This window comes from Balaenoptera borealis, assembly GCF_965194805.1.
Source record: "Balaenoptera borealis genome assembly, chromosome: 1".
Lineage (NCBI taxonomy): Eukaryota > Metazoa > Chordata > Mammalia > Artiodactyla > Balaenopteridae > Balaenoptera > Balaenoptera borealis.
Genome location: NC_138860.1, coordinates 92,007,839 through 92,028,967, shown reverse-complemented (window position 1 = coordinate 92,028,967; position 21,129 = coordinate 92,007,839). Strand labels below are relative to the sequence as shown.

Genomic DNA, 21,129 nt, shown 5'->3' with positions numbered 1-21,129 from the left:
CTGCTGTGGGTGATGAGATACTCTTCTGCAAAGAGATAGTTTGAGCAGAATCCCAAATACCTAGAGTTATCCGTATTCAAATGCAGATGTTGCAGGTGTTTAAAGCATAGTTGAAACAAATAGGAATCCCTCTTTTTGCTTTGTTATTGTTCATCTTTTCCACTAGGCTAGAAACTCCACAAGAGCAGGGACCTGGTCTGTCTTGTTAGTGTGCTTAGACTGGTGCCATGCAGAGTGGACTCTCAATGAATGCTTTTTGAATGAATGAAGGGAGCCCAGATCTATCAGAAATGGAGCGATAGCTCCTTCTTGTTTCCTCACATCACACATGGGCATCAGCTGACCTTTGTGGCAGGAAGTGGAGTTGCTGAATGGAACTTGCTATAATAAGCAACTACTCAATTAAGTGCTGTCTCAAGAAGTACTTTGAATTGATCTGCCTGGAATTCTAGCATTAAGAAGGATAAACACACATTGGCCCTGACTTGACTTAACCCCTTGGTTCCAGGAAATCCACACATTCCTGAGTTTATCTTTCAGATAAACTAAGTAATCTGAGATGTAGAGCCTATGGCAATGGTCTTGGATGAATGAGTAATGCAACAAGTTACAAAGTTCTTAAAAGAAAGTTTGAGGATATGTCCTTATTCTCTTGGGCTTCTCCAGCCTCTATTCATTGCATATGGTGGGGGGCGGGGGGGGAGGAAGGATTTATATAAAGCAATAATCAGTTATTCTTTTTTTCCTTTGTTCCTACCCCTCTCACTTTATTTTTTGAGAGAAAGAATGAAGAGCATAGGACTGGAGAGGTGGCAGATTTCTAATGAAATCACAATTCTTTTCTAAAAGAAAATGATAACACTACAACCATAAGGCAAACCAGTAGGGGGTATTAAAGATAAAATTACCACTCAGAAGTCAATGGAAATGTAGTTATAGGCAATTATTGCATGTTCTCTGTGTCCTTTGTAAGCGAATTGACCTTTAAAAATAAAATTGCTCTTGATTGTGTTTTATAAATCTCATTTTCTGTGCTTCTGAGATTGTTTCCAACTGTTATCTGTATATTTTTTAAATCTCCAAATATACTGTTATAAATAATAGTAACCAAAATTTCTTGGATTATTAACTTTCCCTTATATTTTTAAAATATTCATGTTGTATATCTCACCATGAATAAGCAAATCATGCTATTGCCATAAAATGGAATATTATGTAGCCATTAAATAGTACTTTTAAAGAAAATTTTAAGATATATGGTAATGTTCATTATATAATCTTATATTAAAAAACAGGATAGAAAACTGCATATAGAGAATGTTCTTCATCTGTGTTTTGTTTAAAATAGTGATTGTGGGATTATGAGTGTGATTATGGGTGAGTTTTATTTTCTTAATTATATAACTATTTCTCTGTAATTTCCATATTCTGTTCGATAAATGTCACTCTTATAATCAGAAAAAAAATTATTAAAATGCTCAGATATCTTTTCAATAGAATTTAATTTGTCTTTAAAGTATCTTTAGAGGTAGATAGGGAATAGATACAATTTTTCTATTTTAAAATGGATATACTGAGGTGTCATGAAGTGCCCTGCTTCAAATCACAAAATTCATGACAGAGAACTGGAATCTAAAAGAGAAGCCAGGACTTCCCTGGTGGCGCAGTTTAAGAATCCGCCTGCCAATGCAGGGGACACGGGATTGATCCCTTGTCCGGGAGGATTCCACATGCCACAGAGCAGCTAAGCCCGTGCGCCACAACTACTGAAGCCCACGCGCTCTAGGGCCCATGTTCTGCAACTACTGAGCCCACATGCTGCAGCTACTGAAGCCCGCACTCCTAGAGCCCGAGCTCCAAAACAAGAGAAGCCACCGCAAGTGAGAAGCGCGCTCACCACAGCGAAGAGTAGCCCCCGCTCGCTGCAACTATAGAAAACCTGCACGCAGCAACGAAGACCTAACGCAGCCAAAAAAATTTTTTTAATTAAAAAAATAACAAGAGAAGCCAACCTCTTGGGTTTGTATAAGCTCCAGGGCTGGTCTCTCCGCGGAGCCTCTTGGTGGCTGGCTCTCGGGGACTGCCTTCCTCTCTGCACTGACAGCACCTGGAGGAGACCCCGAGGCTGAGCAGAGGCTCTCCTTCCCTGGGTCAGCCCTCTCCAGCCTTTTGCCAAGGGAAGGGAAGAATCCGGAAATGTATCTCTGGATTACCACAATTTCCAAATAACTGGATCTACGTGGTTGAGATCACTTCAGATAGAAATGCTATCATCAGCAAAGGCCAACATTCCATGTTGTAAATTACTGGAAGCCTAACTTTTGAATCATCGTGCTCTTCTCACCTTGAACACCTCTTAAGAACAGGGACTGTGTGTATTCCTTTCCAGAGTCTCCTAGGCAAATTCCTCATACAGTGATATTACACTTGCCGTGGAATCTTTCTAAATACTCATTAACTCATTGACCATCAGCCTTAGAACATTGTACCTTGAGGGCACTAGATCACATTCAGACTTGGTGGACGGTAGGTGCAATACGCAATGTCTTATTACCATGTGTGATGACTCATTCATCAGTGTGGGATCTCTAAATTTCCACTTGGAGAAGCAATAAATTTTATGATTTGCTTTCAGGTGGCTCTTTTTTTTTTTTTTTTTTTTGAAGTGCCAAATGACAGCTATTTCTTTCCTTTGGTCATGGCTCTTGATAAACAAACAAAAAATATTGATGACCTGGGCTCACCTATAAAGATTTGGCTTCAACTGGGTGCCAGCGGGAGCCCAGGCACTGGTTTGTTTGTTTGTTTGTTTGTTTTTTAAATCTTCCTTGATAATTCTAATGCTTATCCAGGGTTGAGAACTACTAATTTAAACTCTGAATCTTTGCCTCTATGACATATTTAGTATCTCTGATTTATCTGATGCCAAGACTTTGGTCAAGAATGCAACATCCAATTAGAACACAGATTCCATGGGTAAGATCAGACTTAGGACTTTCCATGTGGTTTCCAGAAATGTACTGCAGCAACAACCAAGTAATTCTGGATATTTTATATTTGTCTAACACCCCAGTACCTTCCAAAGAAGCACCTAGGAGAGGCGTGTTTTCTTAAATCTATAGCTCAGTTTAGGGAGAATGACTTCTTTGCAATAGTGAGTCTTCCAATCCATGAACATTATTTATTCCTGCATTTATTTAGGTCTTGTTATCAGTCAGGGTCCAGTGAATTGCTGAAAACCAGACCAGTACTTTGAACAGACAAATTTTAATATAAAAAATCTTTTACAACTAGTAAAAAGGTGAGTAACTATTCAAAAGGGTAGAAGATGCCTCTAAGGGGTACAGAAGGAGCCACTGCAGAGAGCAGCTGTGACCTCTGGGGCAGACGGATAGCGAATGTGAAGACACTTGGAAACTTCAAAGGACCCCCTTAAAAGGGCCTGAGATTCAGACTTCTTTGGAGGTGTGGCTGCCATAGAAACATGCAGTCCACCAGTGATGGAAAAACAGGAGGGTGTGAGCTACAGCTGAGTTGTAGGAATAGCCTGCCACTGAGTGGAGGGGGAAGTTGCTAGAGGCATGGGCTGAACAGCTGGTCTCAGGACTTCTGTTATGATGGTAGAAGTGGTGATAATGGGTAACAGTCACTCATTCCCAGCCTTAGGGTGAAAATGTTCAATATTTCACCAGATCTGTTTTCTTGATGTTTTTAGAGGCTGTGGGCAACACCCAGGCAAAATCACAATATGGTTCTACGAGAAAAAGGCAACCTTTTATTATCAGTGGGGTATGATTTATGGGAAGAAGGGCAGCTTTAAATAGGAAAATAAGGTTACCAAAGAAATCTCTGACCCCTGCATTGAAAAAGGTAGGAATTTTGCTGCTATACCAGCAACTCTTGCCCTCAGGGCACTGGGGCTTATAGGTCCCACCAGCCCCCCTGCAAAAGGATCTAAAATCAGTACTTCACTGTCCACCACCACTATTCCAAAGTGCGCGGATCTGATTTTCTGTACATTAAGCATGATCCAGATGCGGGTAGATGGAGTTCTTCTGATTAGAATTTTCAGAGGAGCCAGGAGGAGAGGCTGCTCTGTGGAAAGGCAGGGCTGTGGGTAGCTGGATGCTGTAGCAGCAGAGAGAGAAACAAGAGTGGGCGAAGGAACAAGGAGATCTGAGACACTGTCCATTTGGCAAGAAACAGGAGAGTAAAGAGACAATAATGCCTCAGAGGCTGTAAAATATTAGTGATTCTAGATCAATATCAAAAGAGCCCTATCAGACAGAAACTAGTTTTGAAGAGGAAATTGGAGCTTAACTGCTTCAGGACAGGATATGGTGGATGAAATAATCTTATGGCACCTTTTCAAATTTAGGCAAGTGCCCCTTTATTGGATTAAGAAAAGAGATCTGAGCCAGGCCAAGGAAGCAGAAGGGAGCCTGCTGGGAGTTGGACCAGGCTACTGGAGGCGGCTCTGGCTGCCTCAGACTCCCCCCTCGGCCTCCACTATCTGCCCAAGCCTTACCCCAGCTCCACTCCCAGGCCCTTGCCCCCATGCTACTGCCCTCCATGTTCTCTTCAGCATGCTCCTCCATCAGTTGGCAGAAGGAAGAGAAAAGTCTGAGGATGTTGGAGCCAAGATGGCCATGGAGTGGAGCTTGTCACCCAGCAGCTCGACGAAACCCCATACAGGTGTGATGCAGAGTCCAGGAAACTGTCATTGGACAGAGAGCAGGCTTCCCGGGAAAGGAGTTAGAGGAGTCTCGTCCTGAGCCTGGGACCCCTGCAAGAGATTTTAATTTAATTTTACCTTGACACCATTCAAGGCTTCCTTGAATTCTCTCAAATTCAAAACAATAGTGTGCATATTTGTCTGTGTGTGTGTGTGTGTGTCTGTGTGTGTGTGTGTGTATTCAGACGTAGCTCCACTGAGACATGAGTGAAAAGAGGTCGAGCGAGATTTTTAAGATGAAACTATATGAGTACCCGGAGCATCATGGAAAATTCTATTTTCAAAAAGCTGATCCTTTAAATTGCATGTTTTGGATAACCTTCAGTTCTTGGTTTGGAAGCAAAACATCTCTGTCCTTAAGTAGATGTTTCCGAGTTGTCCTAAAGCTAAGGAGACAGCACGGTGTAGTGGAAAGAGAAGGGGCTGGGGTCTCGATTTGACATTAAGCAGGTGGTTTGTGACCCTGGGAAAAGCACATGCAGCCTCACAGACTCAATTCCTCTGTAAAAGAGGAGAGCAGACTAGGTTATCTGTAGTGTAGAATTCTCATTTCATAAGCTCAGTGTCCCTTGTAAAACCCAAACTGCCTGCGAGCGAGATTTCTGTCCAATGCAGAGCTCCCCTCCCAACTCAAGCATCCCGTGCTGCCTGACCATGGCTCCTAATTGTACTCAGTGCTAGACATTTCAGATACAGGGAAACAGACTTGAAGGAAAGTACAAGGACTTGCTCAAGACCACCCAAGTTCCCGGCATTCTGTTTCCTTTTATATCTTGTCCTTGCTAACCGTCCTGCTTGACACCAGCTCTGCTGTGCACGAAAACAGAAGGTGAGGGGGCTTCCCTGGTGGCGCAGTGGTTGAGAATCTGCCTGCCAGTGCAGGGGACACAGGTTCGAGCCCTGGTCTGGGAAGATCCCACATGCCGTGGAGCGGCTGGGCCCGTGAACCACAATTACTGAGCCTGCGCGTCTGGAGCCTGTGCTCCGCAACAAGAGAGGCCGCGATAATGATAGGCCCGCGCACCGCGATGAAGAATGGCCCCCGCTCGCCGCAACTAGAGAGAGCCCTGGCGCAGAGGCGAGGACCCAACACAGCCAAAAATAAATAAATTAATTTAAAAACAAAACAAAACAAAAAAAAAACAGAAGGTGAGGCTGCGAGTTGTATGCAAAGCTAGTGACTCTTTTCCTGGCATGCGGGCATCTCAGGTCAGGGAACGGGACGGCAACCCCATTCGTGCTGCTTGATGGTGCCTCCCTTTGGGGAACAGGAGTGGCTGGCAACCGTGAAGCCTGCTGAGAAGGGCAGGGCATGGCATCCAACCCATAGATGGACACCTGATATTCCTCCCAGGCTGCCCACCCCTCTTTCCACTATTTGAGGAGTTGGAGACACTCAGCCTCCTGAATCCTCTAAGAGAGCAAGGTGATTTCAGTCATACGTATTTCTATCACGTGGATGTCCAAACAGGAAGACAAAGAAAACTGGCTTTTCATTTTTTGTTTTTTTAAGGCAGCATATGACCAGGAATGGATGAGACCAACATGACTGCTTTCATTCTAAATGTCTGCATTTAGAATCTACCTAAGAAATCTACCATGCATTGAGGTAACCTGATAGAAAACTGCTTTCGCTCTTCAGGAATTAAGGTTTCTGTATTGTGCATGGACCACGAGCTTGCCTTTAGAAGTCAATGCAAGACTTCAGCTGACACTTCCATACCTGTCAGGAGCCACTGATGAGAACCAGGTGGGCTACTTCAAGCAGAATTCAATTACCCAGATGGCAACTGTTTCTTAATGCAAAACTTTAACATCACCTTTTTTTTTTTTTTCTTCCATTATGAAAAAAGCAAAGGGGGAAGAGAATACATTGAGTTTGAGCACTCTGGTTGATGAGGTTAAAGGCATGAGAGGGAAGTGGATCCCTGGGCCCCCCTAGCTCCCTGCAGCTCCAGCCTGCCGCGTGGTGCCTGACAGACTCAGCTGCTTTTTCCGGGATCGGGAGTGATGGCCCCGAAACACAGCATTCTCTTGGGCCTGTTCTTAGGAAGAGGACGAACTCTCCCTTGCCAATTAGCAACTGCATTAGCAGATGGTATCTTTCTTTCTTTCTTTCTTTTGTTTTGTTTTTTGTTTTTTTAAGTAAAAAGGAAAAAATAAGAAAAGGCTTTGATGGTTTTAAGTTGCACTTGGAGACAATGCTTTCTTTTTCCCAAGGAGGTTGTGCTGTATCAACCCCTGCAGTCCAGAACATGGATAGTCAAGCTTCTTATTCTGAAGGTGAAAATTTCTCCATGAGGCCAGTGCTGCAATGCTTTAGTGCAGGACTTATTTCCCTGGTTCTCACCTGTGGTTTGGTGATAACTAGACCAGTTCAGATAGGTGGAGTGTTGCCTTACCCTTGCTCACCTAGCTCCTGCACTCTGTACTCTGCTTTCTGCTACAAGCTGGCTGTGTATCCGCAGACAGGCCCGCTGTTGGATACAGGAGGTTGGTGAGGGGGGAGAGGAAAGCCAGCAAAAAGCAGACTCTGTTCTCACTCCCTCCTCCTCTAGACAAATTTTTCATGGATGCCTTCATCCTTCCTTGAACCTTGTTTGTCCCAGGCTGAGTAGGAATTTGAAATCAAGACAAGATCATTCCTTACACTTTTTGAACAGTTACTATGCGACAGGCGTGATGTTTCCTTAAGAGTGTCATGTCAATTGACTCTCACAGCAGCCTGGTGATATGGTTACAGATAAAATAGACTCAGAAGCTTCATGTGAGGAGGAAGATGCAATTGCTTGAAGGAATTATTCGATTGGGATCCTGTTATTGGATCAACTGTTTTGGGTCCACCCCCTTTAGCATCATTGCCGCCCCTCCCCACCACCTCCGTCATCACCACCCCACCAGCATCTCCACCCTGCCTCTACTGCCATGCCCACTACCAGACACGAAGTGTCAAATCAACAGAGTTGTCAAAGAAATAAAGAGCTGAAATTTGTTGACACAGGGACATCTTTTATTTGAACTGTCTTGACCACGGAAGCCAAATTATTCACTCATTTGGCCTCTTACTCTATCGTCACTATCCTTGAGATTCCTGGTCCTTATATGTGAGATGGGGACCCAGGCAGCTTAAATTTTCTTTAGTCAGTGGAACTGCATCAAGAACTGGTCTCTGGGAGAAGTGGAAGCCAACAAAGTCCTTGGTCTATTTGGAATTCGGCATAGCAAAAAAATATTAGGAAAACTGGGTAAACTGCCGGTACCGTCCCTGCAAATTGAACCATCTTCCAAGGTCAGAGACTTGTATACTAGCAGATTGTTAAAATTATGTCCAAATCCCAGTTTTCCACCATGTCCAGCCACTTGAAATCCTCTGTTTGGGAGAAGCGGTGCATGATTGGGATTATAATGGGGATCAAGACACGCATGTGTGTACACAAAAGAGGAAGAAAATAAAATTAACATGCCATCTCAAAGCTATATGGGGCAACGTGGATGTCTTGAGATTCTGAAATCAATAATACCATCAGAAGAGCTTTGGTAAATGCAGATTGTGAAAGCTTATCCCACGGTTCTGGTACTACCAGCGGAATATTTCCAAAGCACAAATCTGATCATGCCACCTCCCTGCTTAAAATCCTGCAGTGTCTCCCTGTGGCCTACAGGATAAAGTCCAAGTCCTTAGAATGGGCATCCAAGTGCTCCACAATCTGGACCCTGCTCACCTCTCCAGGCTTATCTCCTGCTGCGTTCTCTCTCACAGCCTACGCTCTAGCGATTTTAAACTACCGGCCAGTCTTCCAACAGACTAAGTTTGTTTAGGTGCTGAGGGTCTTAACCATGCTGCTGCTTTTGCTTGCAACCGACCTCCGCTACACAAACACATACACACATGCGCCCGCACGAGGCTCCACTTAATGAACTCCCATCCGTCTTTCAAGATCCAGCCAAGGGAGCCTTTCCAGCTCCGCAGGCAGAACTGACCACTTCTTCCTTTATGCCCCCATGATACGCTGCATAGATATAGCACCTCTCACTGTGCTGCTAACATCTCTTTGCCTGTCTTTCTCTATGCCAAATGGTGAACTCTTTGAGGGTAGAGAATGCGTCTTAGTTGTCATTTTATGCCAGCACCAAACACCACGTTAGGCTCAGAGTAGATGCCCAGTAATGGCTATTCTTGGGGTTTTTCTGTTTTGTTTTGTTTTTTGTTTTGTTTGTTTTTTGCATGAACTAGCTCTTACTTCTGTTAAACAGTGTAGAGTGCCAGAGGTAGGGGTTGGAGAAGGGAAGAAAGAGAGGGGACTTTCTTAGGGGCTTATCAGTAAGAGTTCACATGTAGAGGTTACCCATCAACCAAATGGCAGACTCCAGAGTAAAACCTAAGCTGTTAAAAATGAATTGAGCTGGTTACTATTTTTGTACCTGACCTACTTTTGTGTTACTTTCTACAAAAACTCCCAGACTCTTGTAAATGAACCAAACCACTTTTGGATGGTTTTGTATTCTCTCCTATTATGGTGGCTTTTCACTCCGCTGAAGGGAAAATCTGCACAGTCCCTGAAACCCAATTTTAGTGCAAAGTCATCTATGGAAGAGTGCTGTTCTCAGTGGAACCAGCTTTCACAGAACTTTCTCGATTGTTTTTCCATGCAAGATTTAAAGGCCAAGAATAGCAAATCTATCTATCCCAATGGTAGCACTCATTTCCTTAGTGCTCATGCTGTATTCCCCTGAGAACAAGAAGAGTTCGATGACAGTTATCTGCTGCCTCTTCTCTGCCTTCAGCTTGCCCATGCTGGCTTGTAAGCCTGTCTGAGGCCACGTCTCTACTGCCTGGGTGCAGATAGGACTCTGGCAATAGACTATTTTAAGTTCCAGATCCCTTGTTTGTTGCCATTTAATTTTTGTTTGCAATGCCCCAGTGGTTGTTGATTTATAGAGAACAAGGGATGAGTTTTTACATGAGTTTTACAAGGGATGAGTTTTTACATTCCAGGATATTGTAACATTTAATAATGTTTTGAACTGGGGTGAGGGGAGTAGCAGTGTACTGTGGGGAGAGTGCTAGAAAAGAAGACTCAACCTGACTCTGAATTTCAGGACTCAGTGTAAAACACCTGGGGAACAACTTTATAATTGTTTCATTTACAAAGACTGCTATTAATAAGAGCAAATTATTTAAGTGGCAGTTGTATTAAAGGAATGCTGAGGAAAAGACTGAGGACTTGACTCTGTGTGTTTAATAACAGCCTCCAAGACAGGGACCAAGAAAACGTTGACTTTTCTAAATATCCAGAGGCAAAACCTAAGGGCTTCAAAAATCATTAACAGAAGAAAATATGTTTACAAGCATACTAAAGAGCTTTTATAGGGAGTTAAGAGATGACTGGAAAACGGAGTCGGAGGAAAAGTTTCAGGGGTCAGAATTCTTTAGCTGACGGATTTCTGATGGTCAGTGGTCTGCCTAGAACTGTGCTTTTAAAGCAGGAGGTAATATGTCTGCTGCTAGACAGGAAAAAAGAGATTTGCAATGGCGGGATAGACATTGGCTAGGAGGAACTTTGGAATGGTGACAAGGGTTGGCTTTAATACAGTGATAGTGGCAGCCAAGTGGCTTCCTGGGGTACCAAGGGAATGGTAAAAGATAAAGATGCATGCTTAAGATTGTTTCCATGAAACCTTTAGTGCAAGCTGGGCCAAAGAGACTTCTGTCCTTCCAGATCCCTAGCTCATTGATCTCGCAAATGTTTGCTTCCAGTGGAAAATGCTAACTTCATGTAGGTTCCAACTCTTATTCTAAAGCCCTTAATTGCAATGGCATGTTTATTCATTTCAGCAAGTACTTACTCAAAGTGCTAGCACACTTGGCTCAAAATACTGACTTGCATCATATTTTTCAGACATCTGCTGACTATTCACAATGACTGGGCCAGCCCTCCGTGGTGTGTCAAATCCTCCTCAAAGCCATCCACACTTGGCAGCCTTGAGGGCTGTAAATGCTGAGTCTCTGGACCAATCAGTTTAATTGTTTCCCAAGCTAGGAGCTTAATAAGAGCTGATAGAATAAGAGGTAGATAGAATAGAGAGGCAGAATTTGCCCCACCTTCTCTTCTGGAAGTTTCTTTTATCCTCAGCACTGCTCTGGGAGTTTGAAAAGATGCACAATCGTTCTGCCAGTGTCCTGGGACTATCCAGTACCAATCACTCCCTGGGCCTCAGTTTCTTCATGTCAAATAAGGGGAATGTTTGCTCTCCAAGGTTCCATTCAGAAACCTCTCCCAAGAGGAGGAAAGAAGCCTGTCCCCCAAAAAGGATATTTCCCCCTTTGGTCACCTATGTCCCAAAGCATCTCTCTCACATCTGAGACTTCTGCACCTCAATTCTGGCCACAATGTCCCTTTGTCTTAATTTTATAGGCGTGTTCAGGGCTCCAGAGTACAACTCGGCAGGCGTTCTTTACATCATTCTTTCCCATAAAAAGTTTTCAGCTCCTGCTTCCTTATCATGTTTTTTCCCTTCACCTCTTAAAATTTGTCCTCAACACCTGGCAATAAACTTTACCCCTAAAAACACCCCTGAAAATTGCCCAGAAGTGCCTAGGCCATAACACTTGGCTGTAGCATTTGTAGAAACATCAACTTTAGAGGAGTAATAGCAAGGCCCTTTCTGACATTCTGACCCGTTTTTGTCGAATTATGTTTCTTTCAACAGGACTGCAATGAAAAATGGATTATCAAATGACTTGAAAATGGAATGCGATTTGCCTCTAGAGGTGGGATCAGGTGGGCCAGAACAGTGGTGGAGGAGTGTTTGTTGATCTGTATCAGTCATTTTTATAAAAGAAATGGTTCTCTGCCTCATGTTGATGCACACGGTAGACTGATGAAGAGTAGGAATAGGCAGAAAAGGCTCTTGCCGAGAGGAGAGGCACATGGAAACCCTCTCTCTGTATTTGTGAGGACAGCCATGTTGAAAGCAATTAGTGTTCTTCCACCAAAACTTCCTTGGTGCTATGCTCAGAGACCACATTTTACAAGCAGGAAGATGGGTTCCCATCTTGCAATTTTGAGGCCAGGCTCCCCCATTGCTAGCTGAGTGGCCTTGTTAGAAGAAAGTCCTCAAACCTCCAGTTTCCCACGCTGGAAAATGCGGCTAAAGCCCTTTACCTTTCGGACTTGTGAGAATTCTAGCGGATTTTATATGTACAAGTGCTATGTGGAGGCGAAAGCAAACTTTGGATTTTAATATTTATTTTTATGCCTTTTCCCCTCTCTGGCATATAGCTAGAACTTTGAGGTCCTCCTGAAAGGACCTTCGGTAATCTTCAGCTACCAAATGAACAGCTGTAGAGACCAAGGGAAATGCCTTGATTTATCAGGTTTATGTTGTTGAATGGGAAAAAAAATGATAATTTTACTTATGAACGGAGGAAAAGGTGATCCGCTAGCAGGAGAAACCTACATTGTTCAGACTTTTGCTTTCTACATTTTGTTGTTGTTCTTGCTGTGCTTTTTCCATTCAGACCAGGGCCCAGGGGATAATGAATCTCAAATAAGCTGAGAGATCTTTAGCAAGCAAAAGCCTCCTACAGGTTAGCGGTAATGGTGGATGTAGGGCATGTAAATAAAGCATTTCCTAGACCCTTGGAGACAGAGCCCTGATAACTCTTCTTCATAAATTCCTTCTGTTGAATAAGCAGCATTGGGAACTCTGTTCTGGATTTGGGGGTTCTTTCCCCAGCAGTCACGAATTTGAATTCAGTTGGCAATTCCTCTGGTCTTCAGCCCGCACTGATTTAACCAAGCTTGAAGGTCGCTGGAGGAGGCACCAGCCCTTAATGCATTCTTGGGCAAGAGGAAAGAAACAGTTTCTTCTAAGAAGGAACAAGACTTAGGCTAATGGTCTAACTGATAACACAGTTGCTACTTTTTCCCCCTTTGTTTTTCTTTCTTCCTCCCTCCTTCCCGTTTCTTTCAAGTTTCACATCTTCACTCATGTTAAATTAATACTTGGAGTTGATAGGGCCGGTTTTAACTTGCTTAGGAAGTTAATGTTTTCCTTGTTTCTAGTCGGAATTCCCAGAGACATGGAGTGACTTTCTCCTGCAAATCGTGCTTTCCCAGAGTATGCTTGACTTCCCCAAAACATTGTTAATAATACTTCGCTTTTTAACTGTAGGAGACCTTCAGCCATTGCAGCCTCTGCAGAAGCTGTAATGGGAGAAAGCCACACAGCGCAGCCAGGCCAGGGCCCTCTGGGGGGTTCCTGGACTCCTCACCACACTCCAGGCCCAGGTCCCTCACAGCACCAAAGGCTGCGGTGAAAGAGGCCCTGCTGTGCCAGGTGGGGGGCAAGGAGAGGCATGAGACAGGCCCTCAAACATCTCCTCGGAGGAGGAGCCCCTTTTGCTAAGGATATGCATTCCCTGAGGTTTCAGTTATTCCTCCCCCCCAAAAATGATCCCCCAAACTGGAAAAGCAGCTTTCATTCACACAGTAGCGTGAATGAATTCACAGCAGGCCCTTTGGATTATCATTTGGGGGTCTTGAAGCAAAGGAGGGAGAAGGCACTTGGGACCTCCGGCAAGGCCAGCTCAGGCCCTGTGGGGATATGGATAACGGGGATCCCAAGACCACAGGAGGCATTCGGGAGGGCACCAAGAGGCTGGCCGGGGACGCCATCGCAGGTGGGCGCGGGGGCCTGGACTCCGCAGCGGGGCGCAGTCCCTCCTGCGGGCGCTGGCTGCAGGCACATCCGACCCCTCACCCCCATCCCGGTGCTCCCCTTAGTCCCAGAAGAGCTTTCCGATGCCCAGAAAGGCCCCTCCCCGCAAGGTTTCTGCCCCGGGTCCGCGGAGATTCGGGGACCCAGTTCCGTGGACGTCCCCGCACCCACTGAGGACCTTGCGTGCCCTCCAAAGCAGGCCGGCCACGCAGGGCGGCGGGAGGGGGGCGCGGGAGCTGCATGGCCGCCGAGTCCCCGCTGCCCAGCCAGCCGGCGCGCCCGGGAGTGGCGCGGCCTCGGCCTCCCGGGACGTGGGCACGCGCGCCCCAGGGCCCGGCGCCCTCCTGCCGGGAGCCGCGACCGGCCGCAGCCGGCGCGGCCCCGGCCTGGGGGTGGGGCTTGGGGCGGGGGCGGAGCCAGGCCCGCGGCCGGTGTCAGGTTGCTCCGGTAACGGTGACGTGCCGCGGCGTGGGCGGGGCTAGCACGCAGGTTGCATATTTTAGGAAGTGAGGAGGAGGCGCGGGCTCGAGCTGCGGCGGGGTCTGGGGCTCAGAGCAGCGGCGGGAGGAGGCGGACACGTGGCAGCAGCAGCGGTAGCAGCCCCGGCAGCGGCGGCAGAAAAGGCATCGGCCCGAGCCGCCGGCCGTCTTCCCTCCTTCCCGCCCCGCGGCAGCCCTAGCTCCCTTCTCTCCGCTCCCCCGGTCGCGCTTTCTCGGCCGGGAGCCGCTCTCTTCTTTTCTCTCTGATTCTCAAGCAACAGGACCCGGCGCGGGGCACAGACCACCGCCAGTATGGGGAAGGGGGTGAGTGTCCGGGGAGCCAGGGGAGGGGCACGGGGAGCCCTGGAGGGGAGAAGGAGGAAGAGGAGGAAGTCAGGAGGGCGACCACAGCCAGAGGGAGGCGGAGGAGGAGGAAGCGGCGGGGCGCGGAATGGGTTGGCAGAGCGGCGAGGCTTAAAAGACGACGCACTTTGGAAATGGAGGAAGCGCAGTAATGAGGGGCGGGCGGGGGAAGGGAGCGCCGGGGGGACGGAGGGCGGCAGCGCCGGGCAGCGCGCAGACCCTGGAGAGGGGCTGCGGGCCCTCGAGTCCGAGCGCGCCCGGGGTCCGGGGCTCCTGGAGGCGGCGCTCGGGAGCCGCGGGCCCAGGAGGAGGAGGGAGGACGGCTGCTGGGCGGCCCCGGCAAGGAGCGGGCCGCCGGCGGCATCCCCAGCCCGATCCTTCCCTCCCTCCCTCCGCCCGCCCGCCCTCACCTCGCGTCTCTTGCCTTCCTTTTTTTCTCCGCCCTTCTTGCCCAGAGGAAAGGCGTGCTCCTCCCCTTCCCCTGGGGCGCTCTGCTCGGCCCCTTCCCGGGCTGCCGTTCCCGCCGCGGCTCCGGCCCGGCGCTGGGGGGCTTGCGACGCGGGGGCGGCCTTAGGGTCCCAGGCTCCTTCTGGAGGCGCCGGGCTTAGCCAGTTGCCCGCAGAGGCGGCCGCCCTCCGCTAAAGGAAAAAACTGGCTTCCCCTTACTGTGGAGCCGGTCGGGCAGGCTGGTGCCAGAAAGGGTGTGTCTTTGCCCTAGGATGGCCTTTAAGGTATACTTTTGAGAGCTTTAATGGGCCCCTTTCCATAAACATGGGATGCGCCCGGGGCAGCTGGAGCAACTGGAATGGTTATCTTAATGGTGGGGAGAGTGTGTGTAGATTTTTTGGAGGGATGAGCCAGGAAGGAGCACAGGCTGATCCACCAGGGTCTCCGGGTATTATAAACACGAAAAAGGACGGGAAGCCGGGGCAGTACGCGGTAGGAGTGCCGACCTGCGGAAGACGGGTTCCCGAAGGAACGAGAGGGTCCCCTGGGCAGGAGAGGCGAGCGCTGTGGTGATACCAGAACGACGGCTGGTTCCTGCATTTCTGTAACTTGGAGCTGTGATAACCCGTAGCCACGGCAAGAGACTGGGTGCCAGACCCCAACGGGGCCGAAGTCCAGTCGAGAAAAGTTTATACCAAAGAACAATCAGAAGTATCAGTTGATGGGATAAAATGACCAGGTCATGAGAATACTGGTAGGAGAGAATCCGCTCCATTGTGTCCAGGGCTTGCACAGTGCCTTGGCGGTTAGTAGGTCTTTGAAGGTTCTGAGGGCTCCTCGGTGTGGAGTGATGGGCGAAGAGGGACGGTGCATTCTTTGGGGACTCTGAATGGATTTTGAAGGAGGTCATTGAAAGCCTTGGACCTGGTCGAGAAAGTAAGGAGAAGTGGGAATGCACAACTTGCATCTTATAAAAGCACAAAATGTGGAGGGCTGGCTCAGATCAAGTAGCTGAAAAGAGCTGAGTGCCAGCCTCTGTACTTCCAGGATGAAAACTGGGGTAGTGGCCTGTGCTTGTACCACACCATCAAACCCTAAGTCATTCCAGTAAACAAGCTCTTTAAAGCTCATTTTTTTGTCTCTTTCCCCTCAAAAAAAGTTTATTTCTTGAGCCTCACATTACTGACTGGGGGGGGCTGTAGAGATCGTAGATATGTACCCGGGGCTTAGGAAGGTGAAGTGATTTGCTCAAGGTCAAATGGTTGGTTAGTGACACACCAGACGTCCCTGATTCGTGAACAGCCTGTGGTCTCCCAGCCTGAATACTCACTCACTCCTTAACATTGCCTGATACGCAGAACTCTCAAGTTATTTTTCCGATGAAACTGGGGTGTTTGTGAGGCTGGATTAATGGACCAGAGAGATGTTTGAATAACTAAGTTATGTCCATAGATCTATATGTCCCTTTCGTAACCACACACATGCACAGTGGTGGTAAAGCAACAACATACCTGGGTCGTGGAGGTTCAACCTAGATGCCTTATGGATTTTTAATAAAATGCCTAGTAGCTGGCAAACACAAAATTGAATTGTAACTGGTTAGCACAGGCTGATATGCTGCTTATCTGCTGGGTTGTAGTTAGTATTTTGGGTACTCTGATAAATTAAACAAGGGGGGGTGGGTGGGGTGATTCCCCTGGGATAAAGTTACCCCTTTGTCCCCAGTGACTTACCGTGATAGTCCAAATGTTCAGAAGGATATTTTATGCTCAAATGTTGGGATTTTTCCACATGGGGATTAAAATGTGGGTGGAGTGGTGACTAAAGCCCTGCTGATAATTGGTTAACCAGGAAGCCAGTGCTGGCAGCTAATTTTTAAGGTCATTGTTAATTTCTTCCCCTCCCCTTCCCATTACTGTTGGGAGCCCAGGTTTTGACGATATTTCAGGTGATTTTATTTCTCCTTAAAAATCGATCTTCTAAGCTTTTGGTAAAGAAATGGAAGAACAGCTCCTGCTGAATCATTCCTGGATGAAATAGGATTTTGTCCTTTTTTTCATACTGGTTGTTTTTGCCAGTCACTTGGCTTAAATCCACAGCTAGGCCTACCACCCACAATCCTTTAGCTCCCCAAAGGTACGCAAGAAACTTTCTTTTTTCTCAAGTTTACGAAAGATGAGGGGAGGGGGGATGTCACCTGGTCTTTCATTGCAGTTCTCCATTGTTTGAACATTAACTTAGTTACCTAGAAAAGAAACCATAACTTATGGGTAGTGATTTAAAGAGGAGCCTGGAAAAAGGTGCAGGTGAAGGTTGCACAAGGGATACAGATGTCAGCAGAAATCCTGGTTGTATGGTAGCACTATCAGCTGCCCTTTGGGAGCTCAGCTCGAAAGTGTGACTAAATTCCCTCTGGCTGCTATAAAGCTAGTACTTTAGACTGAAAACATCGCACGGCAGCGTCCTCGGAGTGGAAGGTTGCCCAGGCCTGGCCCGAGCAAGTGGAGTGGTTACGGGAGGAACTGGTGACTAGCCCTAGGGACAGAGAAGAAGGTCGGGGATGCATCACACCGTTTGCCCCCATCAAGTGTTCAGTGTATGAGTGACGAACACCCCCCCACCCCCCTCGCCTTTCTGTACCCTGCTCTGAGGGTGTATTCTCTTTGGGTAACTTACTGTTTGTTAATTCGTAGTTTTCTCTGCCAGTAAGTTTGTAACACTCTGGTGACTCACCTTTGGGTGGGAGGGTAGGAAAGGGGGAGGTCTGCATCATAAGTCTGAGAAGATTGAGAGTAGGCTAAGCCTGACAACCCCCGGCCCCAAAAGAGGGCGAGGAATTTTTAAACATCCAGTGAAATGTTTATTCAGGTGAGGAATAAAACTTAAAATATGCAGACCCCTGGAAGTGTTATTCCTAAATTGCACTTAAAAAGTGAATTCAACATTATAAAGCCCAATAGACTGGGTACCCATCCATTCTCCATCCCAGAACCCTTCTAAAGCATTGTTTTCTGATTATTTTAGCAACAAATGAACAGATAAGTGACTTTCTGTTCAGTCAGGCTATGTTCCATTTTTTTTTTTTTTTTTTTTTTTTTTGGCTGCATTGAGTCTTCGTTGCTGCGCGGGGTCTTTCTCTAGCTCCGGCGAGCGGGGGCTACTCTTCGTGCCGGTGCGCGGGCTTCTCATTGTGGTGGCTTCTCTTGCTGTGGAGCACGGGCTGTAGGCATGCGGGCTTCAGTAGTTGTGGCGCACAGGCTCAGTAGTTGTGGCTCGCGGGCTCTATAGAGCACAGGCTCAGTTGTTGTGGTGCACGGGCTTAATTGCTCCGTGGCACGTGGGATCTTCCCGGACCAGGGCTTGAACCCGTGTCTCCAGACGGATTCTTAACCGCTGCCACCAGCGAAGTCCAGGCTATGTTCTTTCACATAGTATATCCAAACTTAAGAATGAAAGAGGCTTTAAGGAAAATAGGTTTCGAAGGATTTTGTATGGAAAAGTAAGTAAAATTAGTTTCTTTAATAAACGGAAAGTTTTTTAAAGCCCTGAAGTGTCAGTTTCTCATCTGGCCCTTAGGTAGAATACTCACCCACGTGAAAGTCACCTGTGTTCCGTTTAGAGAGGGTACAGGGCAAGTGTGAGTGGCAGCTGTTGTTGGGGTTTTAAAGCATTTGGCGTTGAGAGATCTAATCTTTATAAACTATGGGTTTTTGCTGTTCGTCCGCCTTAAGTCTTTTCAAAACTAGAGAACGGTTTTTCTTTCACCTGAAAAAAAAATACTGAAGATTGAAAAGAATGGGAAATATTGAATACTATGAATTACCCTCCAAAGGGAAGCTGAGTGGAAGTGTCACTGGACACTGCTGGGATGCTATTGAACGGCATCTTCGAGTTCTCATTTACTTTCACTTTCCAAGTAAAAGGCTTTACATTTTTAGAGTCTTGGTCAAAGTCTTGCGAAATAAAATGGGCTTTTCAGCCCTCTATGAGGGACAGGAGGGTGAACATTTGTGCTGTGGTGCCTTCTTCTAGTCGCCCAGGGCGCTCTGCCAGCCAGCAGGCCAGAAGAAGAAACACGAGTGTCAGATCAGATGGGCTCACGGTAATCAGAGTTGCTGCTTTTGGCCAGCAAAACACTGGGCAGAATGTTTCCCCACCCCTGCCAGAGCTGTCCAATTCTGGATTCCGCTGAAATTACGTGTCCAGTAAGTGATAATGTGAAGGACAGAGAATTTTAAAATCCACTATTTTTTTTAAAACTCTCCTTCGTTTATATATTTTTGGAAAAGGAGCCATAACCAAGTCAGGTCTGAACTTTCTCACGTTGCTATGAATCGAATGTGTGTGAGAGGAAGTGTATTCTTTGGCTGTAGTCATAGAGAGACTGTTCTTTGCATATGAGTCACCTCCTTAGTTGTGCTTAAATCTGTTGTCAGGAATCCACAAGCAGTTCTTCACATTTATTTGACTAATGTTTCAGATAGCAGATTCTGTCAGTGAGAATAGAAGCACCCCACTCTACCCCCCCAACCCACCCTGCAGTTTTTCTCTCTGGTTTCATTTGGATCCTGAGCCAAGGGAATTTTGGCCAGTGGACCCCATTCCTTAGTTCCTTTGTGACTTTACAATGGATTATACCTGAACATTAGTTATCTCTGTACCTGGTTTTATTCAAACCCTGTTCAGTAACAGCTGTTAGATGTTTTTGGTTGGTGATCTGAAAAGTTGATCCTTGACAGCTTGTGTTTTTGTCTTTGGGACCTGTATTGTTTGGGGGCCTGATAATCAGTATGTTAAGGTTTTGTGGATCATTGGGACTTGGTGCTTGGTTTATCTTTCCAGTTTGTCATCATGGTGAGAGCAGGGCCTCACGCACTTTGGGGTGTTATCTTCTTGTGTTTTTCCTTTATCCGCCACATGATGCTTCCATGGTGCCATATTGGTTTTACTGGTTTCAACTCAGGTGGCATTCCTGTAGGGCCTGTCACTGCCTTTGTCCTCTTCAGCCCTGCAGCTGTTTTACTTCCCACCCTAGGCTTCAAGGTACCAATTGAGGAGTGATCAGGACTTACTGGAAATTGATTCAGTCCCCTTTTAATGCTTGTGCTGGTTATCTAGCCAGAGTCTCTCAAACCAACAACTTCTTTTGAGTAGCACTAGCTAAAAGAGTGGTCTGACAAAATGAAAAAAGGCATGAGGAGGGCAGCAAGTGGGGGGAAACAGGCAGAACATTTTAACTCTTCATACCAAGGTACCTAATGTAGAGGTAGAAAACCCCATTGAAAAGACAAGTTTTTTTTATTTTAGATAACTGAAAAAGCACATTTTTAAAGAGGTCGTACATCTGAAGTATATTGATTATTTAGATGTTTTAGAATCGTTTTGAATGGTTACGGATGTATACTGACTATCGCAGGTAGGGTGGGCTGGCAGGCCCGTTGAAATTTCACATGCAGGCAGATTGGGGAGGAAGGTTAAGCCTTGTTCATTTTGGGCTGAGGGAACCCGCTGGCTAGAGCTGGAGCTGTTTTCTTTGCCCCCTGCTGGCTGATGGGCTGCAGCCCAAGTTTGGAGGGACTGAGCTGGGCTCACAAAGAGACCCACTGCTTTGGCCTGGCTACTTGATATTCCCCAGCTCGCGGCAGGTTTAGGTGAGTGAGAGAAGGACTGTGAAGGCCAGGTGTCTGTCCCTCGGGTCACGTCCTCTTCCTTCTCTGCCCTAAACGCTGCTCTGGGCTGCAGAGCCCTGCAGTGTCACGGCAGTGCCGTCCTCTTTCAGCCCCAGCCGTCTCCAGCCTCAGCTCCCTGGCTGGAAAATCCCTTGTACATAAACTAAACTACTTAATCATTTAGGAGCCATCGGAGGTGTGATGAACTGGGATTGGTCATGTCTTATATCTTTATAAGTTTCAATTGACGATGAAATAAAAAATGCCCCAAACGAGGTGTGTTTTTTTTTTTAAATTCATAAGGAGTTTTCATAGTAAGTGACGAGTGGCAGTGATTTACATGTTCATTAAAACCAAGTTATAATAACCTTTGTGTAGTGCTTTGCAGAGTACCTTCACATACACATTTGTATTTGATAATGATTAATAATATATCATCCCAGGGAGACTGGAAAGCCTACCCGCGCCCCCCTTTTTACGTAAAGGAAAGATGTAGCCCAGACTGGGCAGTGCCTCTAGGCAACCAGTGAGGATCGGAGACCATCCCTCCAACCTCCTGCTAACGTGGAATTTGCCAAATTGGGTTCAGAGGTATCCTTTCTCCAACCCTCTTGGCCAGCTTTGAAATGCACTGCATTGGGGGCAGTTACTTTTACCCTCCTTCTGGCCCCTCTTGATAGTCCAAAGCTTTGTCAGTTTTGGAAACAGTGCT

The 21,129-nt window shown here is 46.7% G+C and overlaps 1 protein-coding gene and 1 long non-coding RNA gene across 2 annotated transcripts in view; one reads left to right on the top strand and one right to left on the bottom strand.

The window, feature by feature from the left end:
• Nucleotides 1-4,365: 4,365 nt before the first annotated feature.
• On the bottom strand, nt 4,366-16,424 carry LOC309617524. The gene is made up of 2 exons (XR_014238017.1): nt 14,712-16,424; nt 4,366-4,786 (listed from the first exon to the last, which is right to left on the bottom strand). It is a non-coding gene; the product is annotated as an uncharacterized lncRNA (long non-coding RNA).
• Nucleotides 13,966-21,129, top strand: part of ATP1A1 (ATPase Na+/K+ transporting subunit alpha 1) — a 32,579-nt gene continuing 25,415 nt past the window's right edge. The window contains exon 1 of the mRNA XM_082368976.1: nt 13,966-14,262. Within this exon, the coding sequence (XP_082225102.1) occupies nt 14,251-14,262 (12 nt within the window). The 5' untranslated portion in view covers nt 13,966-14,250. The remainder of the gene's footprint in view (nt 14,263-21,129) is intronic.